General features: G+C 34.7%; 2 protein-coding genes, 1 long non-coding RNA gene and 1 pseudogene across 3 annotated transcripts; 3 read left to right on the forward strand and 1 right to left on the reverse strand.

Moving 5' to 3' along the window:
• The first annotated feature begins 951 nt into the window (after window positions 1-951).
• LOC120264644 lies at window positions 952-1929 on the forward strand. Its single transcript, XM_039272472.1, has one exon. The coding sequence runs from the start codon at window positions 952-954 to the stop codon at window positions 1927-1929; it is 978 nt and encodes a 325-aa protein (XP_039128406.1).
• On the forward strand, window positions 1691-4054 carry LOC120265841 (zinc finger CCCH domain-containing protein 3-like). Its single transcript, XM_039273817.1, has 5 exons — window positions 1691-2181; window positions 2266-2342; window positions 2447-2525; window positions 3590-3664; window positions 3813-4054. The coding sequence occupies exons 1-5, from the start codon at window positions 2049-2051 to the stop codon at window positions 3917-3919; spliced, it is 471 nt and encodes a 156-aa protein (XP_039129751.1). The 5' UTR covers window positions 1691-2048; the 3' UTR covers window positions 3920-4054.
• Window positions 4055-5126: 1072 nt separating this feature from the next.
• LOC120265840 lies at window positions 5127-15118 on the forward strand (annotated as a pseudogene).
• LOC120265842 lies at window positions 7966-12230 on the reverse strand. Its single transcript, XR_005537770.1, has 5 exons — window positions 12098-12230; window positions 11936-12018; window positions 11229-11330; window positions 8789-8915; window positions 7966-8186 (listed from the first exon to the last, which is right to left on the reverse strand). It is a non-coding gene; the product is annotated as an uncharacterized LOC120265842 (long non-coding RNA).
• Window positions 15119-15833: the final 715 nt, after the last annotated feature.

The following is a 15833-nucleotide window of genomic DNA, read 5'->3' on the forward strand; positions in this document are numbered from 1 at the left end:
GGTCAACACCCTAACATTAACAAATCGCCTTTTACCTTCCTAGTTGGTTTTAATAAAAGAGTTTCCAAGTCTCTTGCTTCTATTACAGGCTTTCAGACTTGGTTGCTTCCCTTTCACTTATCACGGGAGCTCCTATCTCTCTTCTCGCATCCCTAACACTCACTTTAATTCCTTAATTGATAAAACTGCTTCTTCTATTGGGGCCTGGAACCACTCTCTTGTCTCCCAAGCTGGTAGGGTTGTCCTTCTCAACTCCTGTATTTTCTCCCTACCGCTGTGTCTTACTGCTATCTTCCATCTCCCGGACTCGATCTCGGACTCCATTTCTAAGCTCGCTCGCAACTTCCTTTGGGGTAGGCATGGTAGGGATTCGGTTTCCCATTCCATTGGTTGAGAAGCAGTCACTCTATCTAAGTCCGAGGGGGCCTTGGACTCAGAACCTTAGGAATGCGAGATTGCTCTCCTTGCCAAACATGTGTTTTTCCATCATTAATAATGACGATAAGCTTTTGGGTCTCTGTTTTTCTCCACAAGTATGACAATTGGCTCATTTGGAGGGATGCTCCTCATGCTAATGCCTCTCAATTCTACAAAGACATTACCAAAATCTTGAAAATCATCAGACCTAATCTTCACATGAGTGTTTGTAACCCCAGCCTCTCCAATGTTTGGGATGACCCTTGGATCCTTGACCTTCCCTTTAAACCGTAAGCCTACTTATCTTAATATGAACTGCATTGATAACATTTCTATTAGTTCTTTTGTGCTTAATGGGACCTATAATACTCATGTGTGTTCCGATTTATTTGGTGATATTTCATGGCATGCCACTCTTAATAACACTATCTTTGATTACGGTGTGAGGAATGATTGGGTTTGGCGCCCTAACTCCTCCTTGGCCTCTACTGTACGCCATTTATGACCATTTTAACTCTGATTGTCCTCTTAATGATGGTTGGAAGGGGCTGGAACCTCATTTGGAAACTCTTGGTCCCTCCTCGTGTTAAAATTTTCGTTTGGAAATTGGCTCATGGTAAGCTCCCAACTGGCAACTATTTGTATAATATTAACATTGGTCCTGATACTTCCTGTACTCTCTGCGGTCTCTTTCCTGAGACGGCGGACCATCTACTCTGGCATTGTCGCTGGGCTATTTCCTGTTGGGATACTATCTTCACTTGGTTGGGCTTGGATCATTCCTTCCACATCCTCCTCTGCAATGGATCTTGGCTTACTTGCAACTTCTTATGTGCCTTTAGCTGTGATTTTGCCAGGGCCCTCATTGCTTTGGTCGCTTGGCACATCTGGACTGTGAGATGTCATAAAATCTTTCGGCATTCCCTGCCTAATTTCAGCCAGATACCTTCTAAAGCCTGGGCTAGCGCCCATGATTACTTTTCTGTCCATGGTTTTCTTTGCAGGAACTTGACTCGGGGTCTGATTCCCTTCCATCCTGCTCTCTGGGTGTTCTCTGATGCCGCTTGGGACCCTCTCACCGGTAAGGCTGGCTTTGGATTCATCATCACCACTAATAGAAACATCATTCTCCTTGCAGGTGCTGCCGGTGACACCTGCGCTTCCTCAATTGACGCTGAGCTCCATGCCATTCATCTCGCCTTGACTCATTGCTGTTCTAACAACTGGTCTCCAAGCAAGCTTTACTCTGATTGCCGATGCGCGCTCGATCTTATTGACAACTTCAACAATGTGACCGCCTGGCGCTCTGCCGATATCATCCACTCCATCAAACGCTTCACTTATCAATGGCCGGATTTAACTTGGGAGCATGTTCCCCGCGACTTCAACTGTGTGGCCGACAGCCTCGCCCATTTCGGCAGCCTCAACCCACAGATTTCTCTCTTTGCGCAGGGCCGCGATCGCCCTCGTTGGCTTGACGACCTATGCTCTTCTTCGAACTTCTCCTTTTAATTTCTGTTTTTATTTCTGTTCTGTCTTTTTTCCCTTTCCTCTAGCTACTTGTAGCTCTTTTTGCAAAAAAACACAGAGAGAGAGAGAGAGAGAGAGAGAGAGAGAGAGAGAAGAGAGAGATGCCGCTTGGGAAGTACCACTGTGATTACTGTGACAAGGAGTTCTTGGACACACCGCCGGCGAGGAAGCGGCACTTGCAGGGCACTCAGCACAAGCGCGCCCGTGCCCTCTGGTACGATTCCATCAAAGCTGGTATCGTAGCCTAATCTCTTCTTCTTATGTTCTTTCGCGCATTTCATCAAATACCTTGTGTGATTTGAATTCTCATAATACCAGATCCAGCTGGTGGGTTTGTTTTTGTTCAATCCCATGGAAACATTCCTCAGGGTGTTTGCCATCACTTCGTTCGCACGGTGAAGTCCCTTATTCACACTCTTTCATCCTCATTCAAACCCTAAAAATTCAATCTTTTCGGTATTAATTGATAATTTGATGTGTTGTATGCTTGTTCTCGCAGGGAATTTGCAAGTTTGGGGATTCTTGCAAGTACTTTCATCCACAACACAATGTTCTAAACCCAGCTCAGAAGGTTGCAGGTGAGAGTCTTAACCATTATTTTGATTGACAGTAAGAGATTTATCATCCTGTTTGTATAGACATGTCTTTTTGATATGATATAATCTTGTTGACTTATCTGGATTGATGAGCTTGATGAGTTCATTCCTTTCTTTTGACAAACTCTCTGGTTGTTAGGTTGTTTAATCAATGGTGTGATCATATTGAAGACATTGTTTTATACTTAATCTTTTCATCAGTTTGAAACTTGTATTTCCACTTTCTAGTCTTTCGATTCCATATCATATAAAAGTTTATAGAGATTTGTAGTTGCAATCTTGCCGGCTCCTCTAGATTGATATACTCAATGAGGTCATCATTCCCTTCTCTGAAAAATTATGTGGAACCTTAGTCAACGGTACGATCGCGCATTGAAGAATTGTTCAAACACTTAATTTTCATATTGAAAAATTCATTGGTATGCTTGCTTATGCAAGGGTCAGAGTTGACCAATATTGTTTCTGATTGCCGATTCATTGTTTGAGTTTGATTTTCATATCGCTTGACTTTCTGCTTTTGAATGTTTTTGTCTTATAAGATTAAACATTGAACTAATAAATTGATATTTTTTTCATGCCTGATTTGTTGCTTTGGTTTTCCTCCTCATTATAAATTATAAAGGAAACAAAAGGAATTTGAGTGGAATTTAATTGGAAACTTTTATGTTATCTTCCTGTTTTTTTCATGCCTGATTTGTTGCTTTGGTTTGCCTTCTGCTCATGATAAATTATAAAGTCATAAAAGGAATTTGAGTGGAATTTAATTGGAAACTCTTATGTTATCTTATTATGTCTTTCAGCAATTCTATAACTTCTAAATTTCTTATATGATCATAGTTTAGAATTCCTATTTGTTCTGTAGACAACATATATATATATATATATATGATGATGATGATGATGATGATGATGATGATGATGATGATGATGATGATGATGATGATGAATGGTAGAATTTGGAGAGCATTACCGACTTTATTTATTTTCTTTTGTGTTGTAATCCTGTTTCTCAGTGATGGTTGCTTACATTTGGTATTGGTTATTAGGGACAAGTATTATGAGGACATTACAGCCACCTGTTTTTCCTGGCAATCAACCGCCGGGAACTAATCTTTTGTCTGGTAAGTTTTTGTCATACTCATTTGTTCATCAGAACATTACATTATTGTTTCTGACATCGGTTTAATCCAACTGAACTCAATTGCATCAATTATTATTAAATTGTGTAAACCAGATGATCTGAAAACCAGTATATGCCATTTTCCGCAGGGAATAGCATTGGAGATGCCGGAATTTCCTGGGGAAACTTGCCGCCTTCTCTGAGACCTCCTCCGGAAGGTGGTTATCCTCCATTGCCTTTCATCGACTGGGGATAACTTCTATTCCAATGACGTCGTTTTATGAGTTAATTCTTCGAAGTGTTTCCCGACAACAATGTAATACAAAGTTATGAGATGAGTATCATGTAATGACATTTACAACATTGAGAATCAAATAAGAGACAAAATCAAAAGTACATACAGAACTTGATTGCAGTGTTGCATAAATGCAGAACTTGAATTGCAGGTTTAATTTACAGCTCAGAAACTTTCAGTTCCCTGTTTCCACTCAACATTTAATAATCCAAAATGGTTAAACTTTCTGCAGCTTTAACAATATGTTATCCATGGTCTTAACTTTGATGTGATCCCACATAAATGCCACTCTTCTAAAGCCACTTTGACTTTGTTATCAGTGTTAGGCCACAAGTCCTCACCATATCTACTTTCTTTACTTTCTTAACCCAATCAAACCTTAAATTAGTTTCAACTTAAACTAATTAATGAGCTCACTCACAACTCAACCTTCATCAACCTTAATTAGATTAACTAGCAAGATAATGAGAATGACGGTAAGGTACAAGACAGCCTCAAAATCTTAATATAAACCTCCATTACTTCTCATCCATTAGACTAAAAACTAAGGTAATGAAAAATAGTATTAATTACACAAAACACACTCATTCTCTCTCTCTCTTTCTCTACAATAAACAAAGAAGAAGAACCAAACAATAAAGGTTGGTAGTATTCTAACCACACAAACAAACACACAATCCAATATGGACTCCATCCTCTATTTCTTCTTAGTTTGCATTACCACTTACTCCTATGAATTTGCACAAAAACACTAAACAAGCACCACTAAAACCATCTTTCTCTCTCTATAGATTTGGTCCCAAAGAAAGAAGGCATGTCAAAAGAACATGGGGTTGCTACTAGCCTCTAAAAACCTCAAAGCTCTCACCTTTATCATCTATATATCACCATTCACCACCACCACCACCTTATGCACTCTCCACCACCTTCTCAAAAAGCCATTCTCCTCCACCCCAGTGCAACTGGTCGGTTGCCGTCATTTCATTATTAATCCTCCATTCTCATTCTTCAACTCTATATATATACAAAACCTCTCCCCATTCTTCCCAACTTGCCATACTTTTTCCAAACTCTAGCTCTACCTATTCACTTCATACTTGCATATATATATATATATATATATATAGAGTTTATTGCAGGCTTTTGTATTCAAGGCTGTGATGGAAGAAGTCAGTAAAACAATGCTCACATTCCTCTTCTGCATCTCTACTTTGCTTCCTTGCATTTATTCCAGAACTGGAAACCATCACCACAAACACCAACACCATCAACATAAATCATCATCCATTGCATTGCCTCCATCTCCAGACTCTCACATTCCTGATGATCTCTCTCCTTCTATTTCCCTGCTCCTTCTCCATTTTCTGATAACATTTTTAATGTGAGATCATTTGAGCTGTTGGAGATGGTGTAGCAGATGATACTGAAGCCTTTTAAGACGGCATGGGTTTCCGCTATGAAGCTTCTCCGGCCGTCGTTCTTGTGCCGGCAGGCTTTACTTTTATGATACAATCTATCATCTTCACTGGTCCCTGTCAAAATGGCATTGTGCTTCAGGTAATTAATCAATCAGAGAAGAAAAAATCTTTCTGAATTCATTAGCTAATAATCACATACTGATCAATATATATATATATATATATATAATTAAAGGTTGAAGGAGTGATCATGCCACCGGACGGTCCTGATTCATGGCCGGCGAACATTCACAGAAAGCAATGGCTAGTCTTCTACAAAGCCGACGGACTTATTCTTCACGGAGGTGGACTTATCGATGGCCGCGGCGAAAAATGGTGGAACCTCCCTTGCAAACCTCACAAGGTTTGTCCAATTATATATATATATATATATATATACAACACCACTACAAGAAAAACAGCTTGCATCAGCGACTTTGAATTTTCCATCACCGAAAACTACAATTCCGTCACCTTTTGGTGATCTCACGATTTGAACCGGGCTCTCGTTGGAAAGCGTTTGTTGGAAAATTTTGTGTCATGATGATATTCCAGTAGGAAATATTTTTCCGTGGTAATGCTAGAGCATCACCGCGTAATATTCTCGTTAGTGAATCCAAAATAAAAACCCGAAATTTGAAATAAGAAAAATACATATCACCGACGGAATTACATCACGGATATACTCACTTCACCAGCGGAATTACGTTAGTAAATATCTTTTTAACACCAACGAAATTCCGTCGGTGATGTGGTGTATTACCCACGAATTCCGTCATTAAAAATTATCACCCTACGGAAATCTATATTTGAGTCTCTTCATTACCAAATGAATTCGATCACTCGATATTATATATCATCGAATGAATTCCATCAGCTGATAGTAGTATATCACCCTATGGAATTCCACCGTAATGATGGAATTCATCACCGATGTTGTGATATTACCGACGAAATTCATTACCAAATAATTATCACCCACGGAATTAGGTATTTAGTCTCTGATCACCGACGTAAATTCCGCCACAGGATACTCGATTCACCCACCGAATTTCGTCGGGAAAGTCTTTTTAACACCAGCGAATTTTTGTCACCCATGTGGTGTATTACCCACTGATTTCGGTCACTAAAAGAATATCCCCACGGAATCAATCCATTTTACATCCAAATGAATTCGAGTCACTAAAACTCTTATATTATATTATTAATTATATTTATCCTGCTTGATTTCCTTGTACCAATACATATAAGAACAAAATGGTGGTCTACCACAATATTAAATCATCATTTCAAAGTGGTACATACATCATCGATAAATAACAAGTCTTAACCAAGATTACATAAAACAGCATTACCATATGTGTAGCATATATTAATCTTTTAATATTCAAAGTGGTGGTCTCCCGTGTCTTTTATCCCTGCGAGGTAGTGTAGAAGGTCCTATTGAAGCATTTTGTAAACATACGCTGCAGGATTAAACATTTCCATCATTTTGTTCAAGATACTTCTTGATATCCGCCCGTATCGCTCGCTTGCTTCTCTACTTTATCCTCTAAGTTGATTATTCTGTCTTTCACTAGTGTCACTTCTTCACGTAAATTGTCAATTTCAACTGGAGTTTGTTCACGTTCATGATTCGGACGACTACAAGCCGAGTATGATGCATCTCCAGCATTGATGGAAGTAGATATGAAATTCTTACCACGTGGCGTGATTCCAAACCCATAGAAATGAGTGCGTGTAGTACCTTGCCCTCCAATTGCATCACACCAAACTTCTGGGTCAAACTCAGGATGATTGGCTTCATCAGGACCATACTTTTGACTCATTGAAGAAGTATAAGCTTCCTATAAAAAAATAACAAACCAATTAGATCAACATATACTTCAAAATTAATTTATAAACTAGCTAGTTGCAATTTCATTAATATACATATCAATGATCCTACATTTCTACATCACAATAAAAAGTTGACAATAAAAAAAAAAATTGTGATGTAATAATCCCCATACAAGAAGCATATTCAGTTTTTGGCACAAGAAGCATGCACAAATAGAAATACATGCAATTGTAAGAAAACATATGTAAATTCTCCTATATGGCCATGATGGAAAGCACACCATGATTAAATTCTATAAATACTATCTCTAAAAGTAGCACATTTATTCACCAATAAAGTGAAAAAGAAATATTAAGAACATAGACAACCACATAAGAAAAGAAGTGCACATTATCAAAGGCATACACTTACACAGACATTCTTGGACTTATGATCAACAAAATCACCTTGACCTTTCTCACGTTTGTAGGGTGCGGTTGAACAATTCTCCATAGGTTGGTTTTCGGTTTAGTTGTTTTTTTCCTACATGACAATATTAAATAAGAGATTATAAAGACACGCTCTAGTAAAAATTTAAAATATGAATTGTGTACATACCATCCTCTCCGCATGAACCATAAAAAGGGATCGATCCACCGGTATGCTTGGTGATGCTTCCATCCTTCTCGAGTCATCCTATTTCGCTAGCCATTAATTGATCGATTTTTTTCCATGCATCCGTAGTCCACACATCACTAACCAATCGATCCCAAATGTCCAGTCGAATCCAACCTACATTGTAACCTTTGCACTTTGAAATTTCACTAACACCAAAATGTCTCATTGCCCGCTTCCTTTCTTCTTCCAACATACCACGCAACCGTTCCTTGCACGTAGTCTCCCAAATTGCTCTCACAACTTTTGCTTTCTCAATAGGCCACATAAATTTTCCCTACCAAATAAGACATGGGTAAAAATTTCACCATTAGATTATCTTGTTGCAGAAGTAGAACAAGACATTTAAGAATATCATAGAGTGTGTATTGGGCTATAAGATTAAAAAATAATATAATAATAATGTCAAAAGACCGTAATATTAAGAAATAGAACAAGACATGATTCAAATACTCATCTGTGTTCCTGATTTAGAGCTATGAATTCCACCCCACTCTCATATAGTTAACTATAGTTTATTTTTAGAGTTATCTTAATGAATTTTTCATATCTATCCACATGACTTGGTAAGTATCTTCAAGTGATCATGTATATACAATTAGAAAAGAAAACTAAACAAGCTTGAAATTCATGCATGAGATCATCGTTTATTTGTCCACGTATCTTTTACATGCATGTTTGATAATTAAATCTTCAACTATAGAAATCAGTTTACCAAGTCATAATCTTTTTATGTTATGTGTACATTGTCAATGTAAGCGCATGTATTATGTTATGTGTATAGCTTAAATAAAATATGATTTACACCTTATTAAAATACCAAACAAGAGCATATTGGTAGCAAGAATCAAAGTTATGCAAAAAGAGAGAAATAAACACCTCAAATTTTGCCCACATCTCATCTTTGATAGCTTCAGGAACTTTCTTCCATGTTGGCCATGCATCGTTGAAGTATAATTGGATACACTTTGTAATTGTTCTAACAATTTTAGGGTCTACAAATTTCCTATCATCGTAAGAAAAAAAATATAAGGAGGAATTCGGCCTATATTAGTCAAGTATGACTTTGTCACAAATAAATAAAATAACCAGTCAAAAAAACATGATTGTCCATACAATAAGGGCAAGATAATTTTCCATGATGATCGGAAAGGATGATCGGGAGGCAAGAACTGTCTTCGGAAAGGATGATCGGGAGGCAAGAACTGTCTGTGACAATCAAAAAAACATGATTTTCTGCCATGTTTTAGATTGAATGACTTCAAATTTGCCATACAATAAGGGCAAGATAATTTTCCATGAGTGCTCCATCCAGATAACATACCATACGCTAGGAAAAGTCACTAATTGTCCACATTAATGTCGCTCGAGTAAAAATGATCTTGCCTATAATTATCGAAGGTTCAACACCAAACGCCACAAAAATTAGCAACTCATCTATTAAAGGTCTCAAGAAGATATCTATGTTCGAGATGGACTATTTGGCCCAGGAATTATCATATTAAGGAATAAATATGGTTGCTTCATACATAGCCAAGGAGGTAAATTGTATATGACTAACATGACTGGCCAACAAGAGTATGGTCTCGCACCTTGCTTAAAAGGAGCAAACCCATCTGTGCATAATCCTAATCTGATATTCCTCGCTTCACTAGAAAAAGACTCGTGTACGATTTAAGTGTTGCCACGCCTCTCCATCGGCAGGATGATGTAACTCTCTTGGAGAACTTTGATTATGTGCATGCCATGTCATATTCTTTGCGGTTTTTCTTTTAACATGAAAAAGCCCTCTCGAAGCCTAGGTATAAGTGGGAAGTATCGCAAAATCTTATAAGGAACGTTTGAGACCCTTCTTTCACTTGTATTACTTGATTTGTATCGAGGATGACCACATACGGAACAGTATTCCAATGCTTCAAATTGTCCATTAAACAACATGCAATTGTTGTCGCATACATCAATTTTGACATATCGAAGGCCAAATGCCGCCATCTTCTTCTTCATTTGGTAATAATTCTCTGGCAAGTTGTTATTCTCTGGTAGTATATCCTTTATGATGACCATTAGACGATTGAAACAGTTTTCGCTAATATTGAATTCAGATTTGCAATTTAACAGTTGTGACACTGCCGATAGTGTCGTGTGTTTTGTACAACCAGGCCACACTGGTTCGGCAGCATCATTCAGCAAAGGAAAAAAAGATGATGGCCTTAAACTAGATTCATGATCCATAGACATTGAACCACCATCACAATTCCAGCTTTGATCAACATTAGAGTAAAAAGCATCCCTGACCATATTAGCATATGGATTTTCAACTTCCACACTGTATAATTGTTCAACTTCCTCTCTTACTCTAGATGATTGCCCAACACCAGACAATGGATCATTACAAAAAACGTTATAGTATAAGTGTCGCCGCACATCATCGTGTTCAAGAAATGAATGCTTTTGACATTTCAAACATGGGCACCTAATTCTATCACCACTAGTAAACCATTGATCATTCATTGCAAAAGTTATGTACTCTTCTACTGCCCCCATATATTGGTCTGTGATATATCCATTCTCGTCTAAACGAGCACATGCCCAATATCCATCTTTAGCCATTGTACAAGCCTAAATGATTTAAAACACAATGAAGTAATGTTTAGGCTAATAATATTTGATATTAATGTTTCTTGCTCTTTAAAAGTGATAGTGAGTTATTTTCATCTCTGATGAAATATCAATCATTTTATTAGATTTTATTAAACAAAATATGAAATACATGTTTTCGAAGGTACCCAACGGAATATTTAAAAAAAAATGCAAAATTTTGTTTTTTCAGTGAGACATGATTCGCATGGCTAATATTCCCATTAATGTATTGATCAAAATTACCATAGCATTAAAATCAATCAAAGAAGTCTCATATAGGACAGAAAGTGCATATCTAAACGAGCATACACTTACACAGACATTCTTGGGCGTATGATCAACAAAATTACATTAGCATGAAACCATTGTTTTTAGCATCAATATTTCTTTGAAAAGCCATTAAATTCATGAACCAAAATTTATACACAAGACAAAACACACTTTCCATGCATTGCATGCTAAATGAAAAAAATACCAAAAAAATAATAATAAAACAAATAGTTAAACATACCTTGAATCACGGATGGGTTCCTCTCAACAAAAAAATTTGAAACAATTACAAAAAAATAGTGTACAAACATGAGACCGAGGGACAAGAGAAAAACCACACACTAGATCAAATAATGTAGATGGCCACTAAAAAAATAGAAATAAATGGGTGTTGTGGAAACACCCATACCTCATGCAGCTTCAAATTACAATCTAGTATCTGCGTAGATGACCTTTCTCAAGTTTTGAATATGCTTGATCAACCTCTGTGCTTGAAATGATAAATTAGGACCTGAAAAATTATATAATAGTATTCATTAACAACTGCATTTATAAAGTCATTTATTTATTTGATCTTATCTTTTTGAGTTCAAAGGTGCAATCATGTTGAGGATGACAGACAGATGAAATTCAAGTAGGTGAAAACTTCAAGTTTGTTGTAAACTTAGATACAACTCAAACCCTGACAAACGCTAAGTTTGATAAGGAAGTGGAGTCTGAATCAGAGTTATATTTATAAAACTAAATTAATTAATTTAATTGCAGAATCTGATCATTTTTATTCTGCACATTGAAAATGACTTGGTACCATCCAGTCCCCACCAATGGCCGTCAAGAGTGATCACCAAAAAAAAAAAAAAATCATATTCCTTCAATTCGGCTCCTCACAAAGTATCATTTCAAAACTAGGAAAAATTCTTCTATATTCTCTGTTTCCTTCAAATTCATTACAAATTAGACAACAAAATCAAATTTTTAGAAAAACTTTGTTAAACATGGAACTATTACAACATACAAAAAAACTAAAAAAACTCAAATTTCAAAAACCAAAGCTTCATTCCCATGATAAACTCACCAAAAATTTGAAGGCATTAGAGAAGGTGAAGGATAGCTCACCGCAAGTCCTATAGCTCCAAGGCCAAAAACAACAACCAATGATCCCTTTGCTGGTTTTGATACATTCAAAACACCACCAAGGCCTTCAAAGAAAACAAAGAACTTGAGCAACAATGACATACATCAGTTAATGAATGGAAACATGAACCAAGAGTTTTTCACCTGATGAAATGCTACAACCTGATGAGATCTGGCAGTGGCGCCATCGGCGGAGATGAGGGCCGGCGGTGGCAATGAGGCTATCTTGTGAGAAGGAAGAAGGGAAGAAGCCAAGATTTTTTTACAATGAGGGATAAGAAAGGAAGAAGGAAGGGCTAGGTTTTCTTACACAATCAACAATCTCCACCATTGATAATAATGATCAATGGTGGAGATTAATCCAAACTAATAATTTAATATAAAATATATATTTTAAATGTTCACTACTAATCACTATTTATACATATACAAATATTTTATAATTAACATTAATCATATAAATTAACTAGTATTCTTTATTTCATTATCACAAAATTATTTAAAAGTATTTTCTTGATAATAACTTACATAGATAATTATTTTTAACATAAATCAAAATTAAAATAAATAATTTTAGATGAGGGCCGGCGGCAGCCCTAGTCTTTTAATGAGATTAGGTTTATTTTAAAAAAAAAATATTATTTTTTAATATAATTTTATCATTTAATCTTTCATTAAAAATCTAATATAACAATAATAAATATAGGACGTTTAAATCAACACTATATATTCATTCATGTTACATTTTCTTATAATTATATAAAATAAATTAAATAAATATTTTATAGATGAACATTAAAATATTTTATAATTATCTTTTGATAAATTGATATATTATAAATCTATAGTAACAATAATTAAAAATAAATTAATATCTTAATAAATGTCATCATAAAATTATTTTCTAGATCAATATCTTATCTTTTTATTTTTTATATATAATATAGTTGTAATATTTTATTTTTTAAATATTTTGTTATAATCTAAATATAATCAAAAGTTAGTTTTTAGATATTTTTAAAAACTACTACTAATTATTATTATTATTATTATTATTATTATTATTATTATTATTATTATTATTATTGGTATTAGTATTATTAATAATAGTAAATAATAGTTTATATTTGAAAGTAAGTTAATAATATTTATTTTTATCAATGTTTACATTAATTTAATGGAGTGATGGATTCTCATGTGATTTGAAATTTTGAACCAAGGGTAGAGATGATTTTGGACAAGAATCAAATGGTTGAGAGTAAAGCCCACATATTTATTTAATTAGCAAATTATTAATAATTAAATGGACATTAGTATAAAAAACAACTAAAATTGTAAACTTATATTAATTATCTTGCATATTTTTAATATTTCTAAATTTTGTAAATAATTTATTAACTAAATAAAAAATTAGAGATTAAAATTGAGACCATGATTTCATGAATTAAAAAAAGCCTTTTTTTATTATTTTTAGTTGAAAACGTATTTATATTAAATATATATACAATTAATTCCGGCGTTACAATCTCCCATTATTATTTAATTATTTTTTTAATTTTAATATAATAATTTAAATTAGAAATAAAAAAAATATAGTGGGAGGGGTTAATAACCCCGGCATCGGGGTTAGCACTTAGTAACCCCGCCGCCGGGGTTATATCTCCCATTTAAAATAATTGATTATATTATTGTTTTATTAATTTTAATATAATATTTAAATAATAAGAATAAAAAAATATAGTGGGATGGGAGGGGTTGATAACGCCGGCATCGAGGTTATTGTCAATCTTATAATAATAATTTTCAAAATATTAACAACTTATTTTAAATCATAGAAATAAAATTAATTCTTTTCACCAATGGAATTTCCAACGGAAATTATCACTGACGAAATTTTCCGTTGGTGATAAAATTATATTCCGTCACTAATATGTTCTGAGGTGTTAAAAATTGTTCGTTGGAATTCCGTCACAAATTCCGTCAGTGATATTGATATTACCAATGGAAAAAATTCCGTTGGAAAAATTCCGTCAGTGATGCGACTGGTTTCTTGTAGTGCACAAGCTTAAGTTTTAGTACTAATACTTGTTATATGATCACATTGTTTCAGGGAGCAAATGGAACCTGTGGTAATTAATTCATACCAAATTGAATTAGTTCTCAAAGTTTATATATATATATATAATTGAATCTATGATTTCAGGCATTGAGGTTCTTCAGTAGCTCAAACATCACATTGCATGGCATGAAAATCATAAACAGTCCTCAATTCCACGTCCGGTTTGATAACTGTAAGAACATCACTGTGGACTCAGTTTCCATAACTTCTCCTGCTCACAGTCCAAACACTGATGGCATCCACATTGAGAACTCCATCACTGCTTCAATTCACAACTCAATCATCTCAAATGGTAATAACTAAATTCAATTCACACATTAATCACATATATTACAACCCCATCTCTATTCCTTTTCAGGCGATGATTGCGTCTCCATCGGCGCCGGAACCTTCAACGTCGACATTAATAATGTCACATGTGGCCCAAGTCATGGCATAAGGTACATATATATAATTCCATTTTCTGAATGCATTGAAGATATCTACATTGATCTAATTAATGAACTTATGGTTGTTATTTATATATATATATGCAGTATAGGGAGTTTAGGCAGACAAAACACACATGCATGTGTGAGCAATATAACAGTAAAGAATGCAGTTATTAAAAACTCAGACAATGGAGTGAGAATCAAAACATGGCAAGGAGGGAGTGGAACAGTATCATCAGTGAAGTTCCATGACATTCACATGGACAATGTGAGGAACCCAATCATCATAGACCAGTATTACTGCCTTAGCAAAGAATGCGCAAACCAGACGAAGGCCGTCTCCGTGTCGAACATCGATTATACTAACATTAAAGGAACATACGATGTTCGAAGCCCGGCGGTTCATTTCGGTTGCAGTGATAGTAGGCCTTGCACTAATATTACTGTGAGTGGGATTGAGCTTCTTCCTGCCAATGGTGTTAGCATTGCTGATCCTTTCTGTTGGAATGTTTATGGTGCAATGGATACAATCACTATACCTCCACTTTTTTGTATTTTGGATGGTCTGCCAAGAACTATCATGGATGATGATGCTGAGAAGTGTTAACTTTTAAGATGATGATCATCATTATCATGTATTTACATATCTAAATCAATGTTATATATATGTATAAGAGTTATCTATGATAGTGGAGAAAGCATAGAGGGATAAATGGAGAAGAACAAATGGTTTAATATGATTAGTTAATTAATTATGTATTAAGATGAAGAATTAATGAGTTGATATATATATATATATATACAGGAGTGAGGGAAAGGTGAAGGAAAAGAAAGGAGAAAGCTAAGTATAAATGGGTGGCTATGAAGTGCTCTCTCTTGCACGCCTACCTAAGAGTCATGCCAAAGTTTCATCCACTTACCTAACTTTCTCTTTCTCTTTTTCTCCCTTTCTTTTTATCTAATAATAATAATAACAATAATAATAATAATAACTAGTATGGATGCCTGTGCGTAAGCTATCTGCTTTATCTAATAATATAAATCATTTTTTAAAAAAATCACTTAACAAAAAATAAAAAAAAACACAAACAGCAATATTATTAGATAAATTAAATAAAAACAAATACAAATAATAATAAAAATCATATATAGATGAAAAGCAATGAAAATAAAATTAAAATAAAAACAAAATATACAAAATCATATTTATGTCTATATATAATAATAATAATAATAATAATAATAATAATAATAATAATAATAATAATAACCAATTAAAACAAAATTTAAAAACAAAATAATAAGTATAATATAATGTTATATATATATA

This window comes from Dioscorea cayenensis, chromosome 7 (genome assembly GCF_009730915.1).
Source record: "Dioscorea cayenensis subsp. rotundata cultivar TDr96_F1 chromosome 7, TDr96_F1_v2_PseudoChromosome.rev07_lg8_w22 25.fasta, whole genome shotgun sequence".
NCBI classification, from domain to species: domain Eukaryota; kingdom Viridiplantae; phylum Streptophyta; class Magnoliopsida; order Dioscoreales; family Dioscoreaceae; genus Dioscorea; species Dioscorea cayenensis.

Bases quoted from the DNA above. Each gene is read 5' to 3' on its own strand.
- LOC120264644 (XM_039272472.1), top strand. From the start codon at position 952: ATGGTTGGAAGGGGCTGGAACCTCATTTGGAAACTCTTGGTCCCTCCT.
- LOC120265841 (XM_039273817.1), top strand. From the start codon at position 2,049: ATGCCGCTTGGGAAGTACCACTGTGATTACTGTGACAAGGAGTTCTTG. The intron at 2,343-2,446 runs GTGAAGTCCCTT...TTGTTCTCGCAG, and splicing joins GCCATCACTTCGTTCGCACG to GGAATTTGCAAGTTTGGGGA. The intron at 2,526-3,589 runs GTGAGAGTCTTA...ATTGGTTATTAG, and splicing joins CCCAGCTCAGAAGGTTGCAG to GGACAAGTATTATGAGGACA.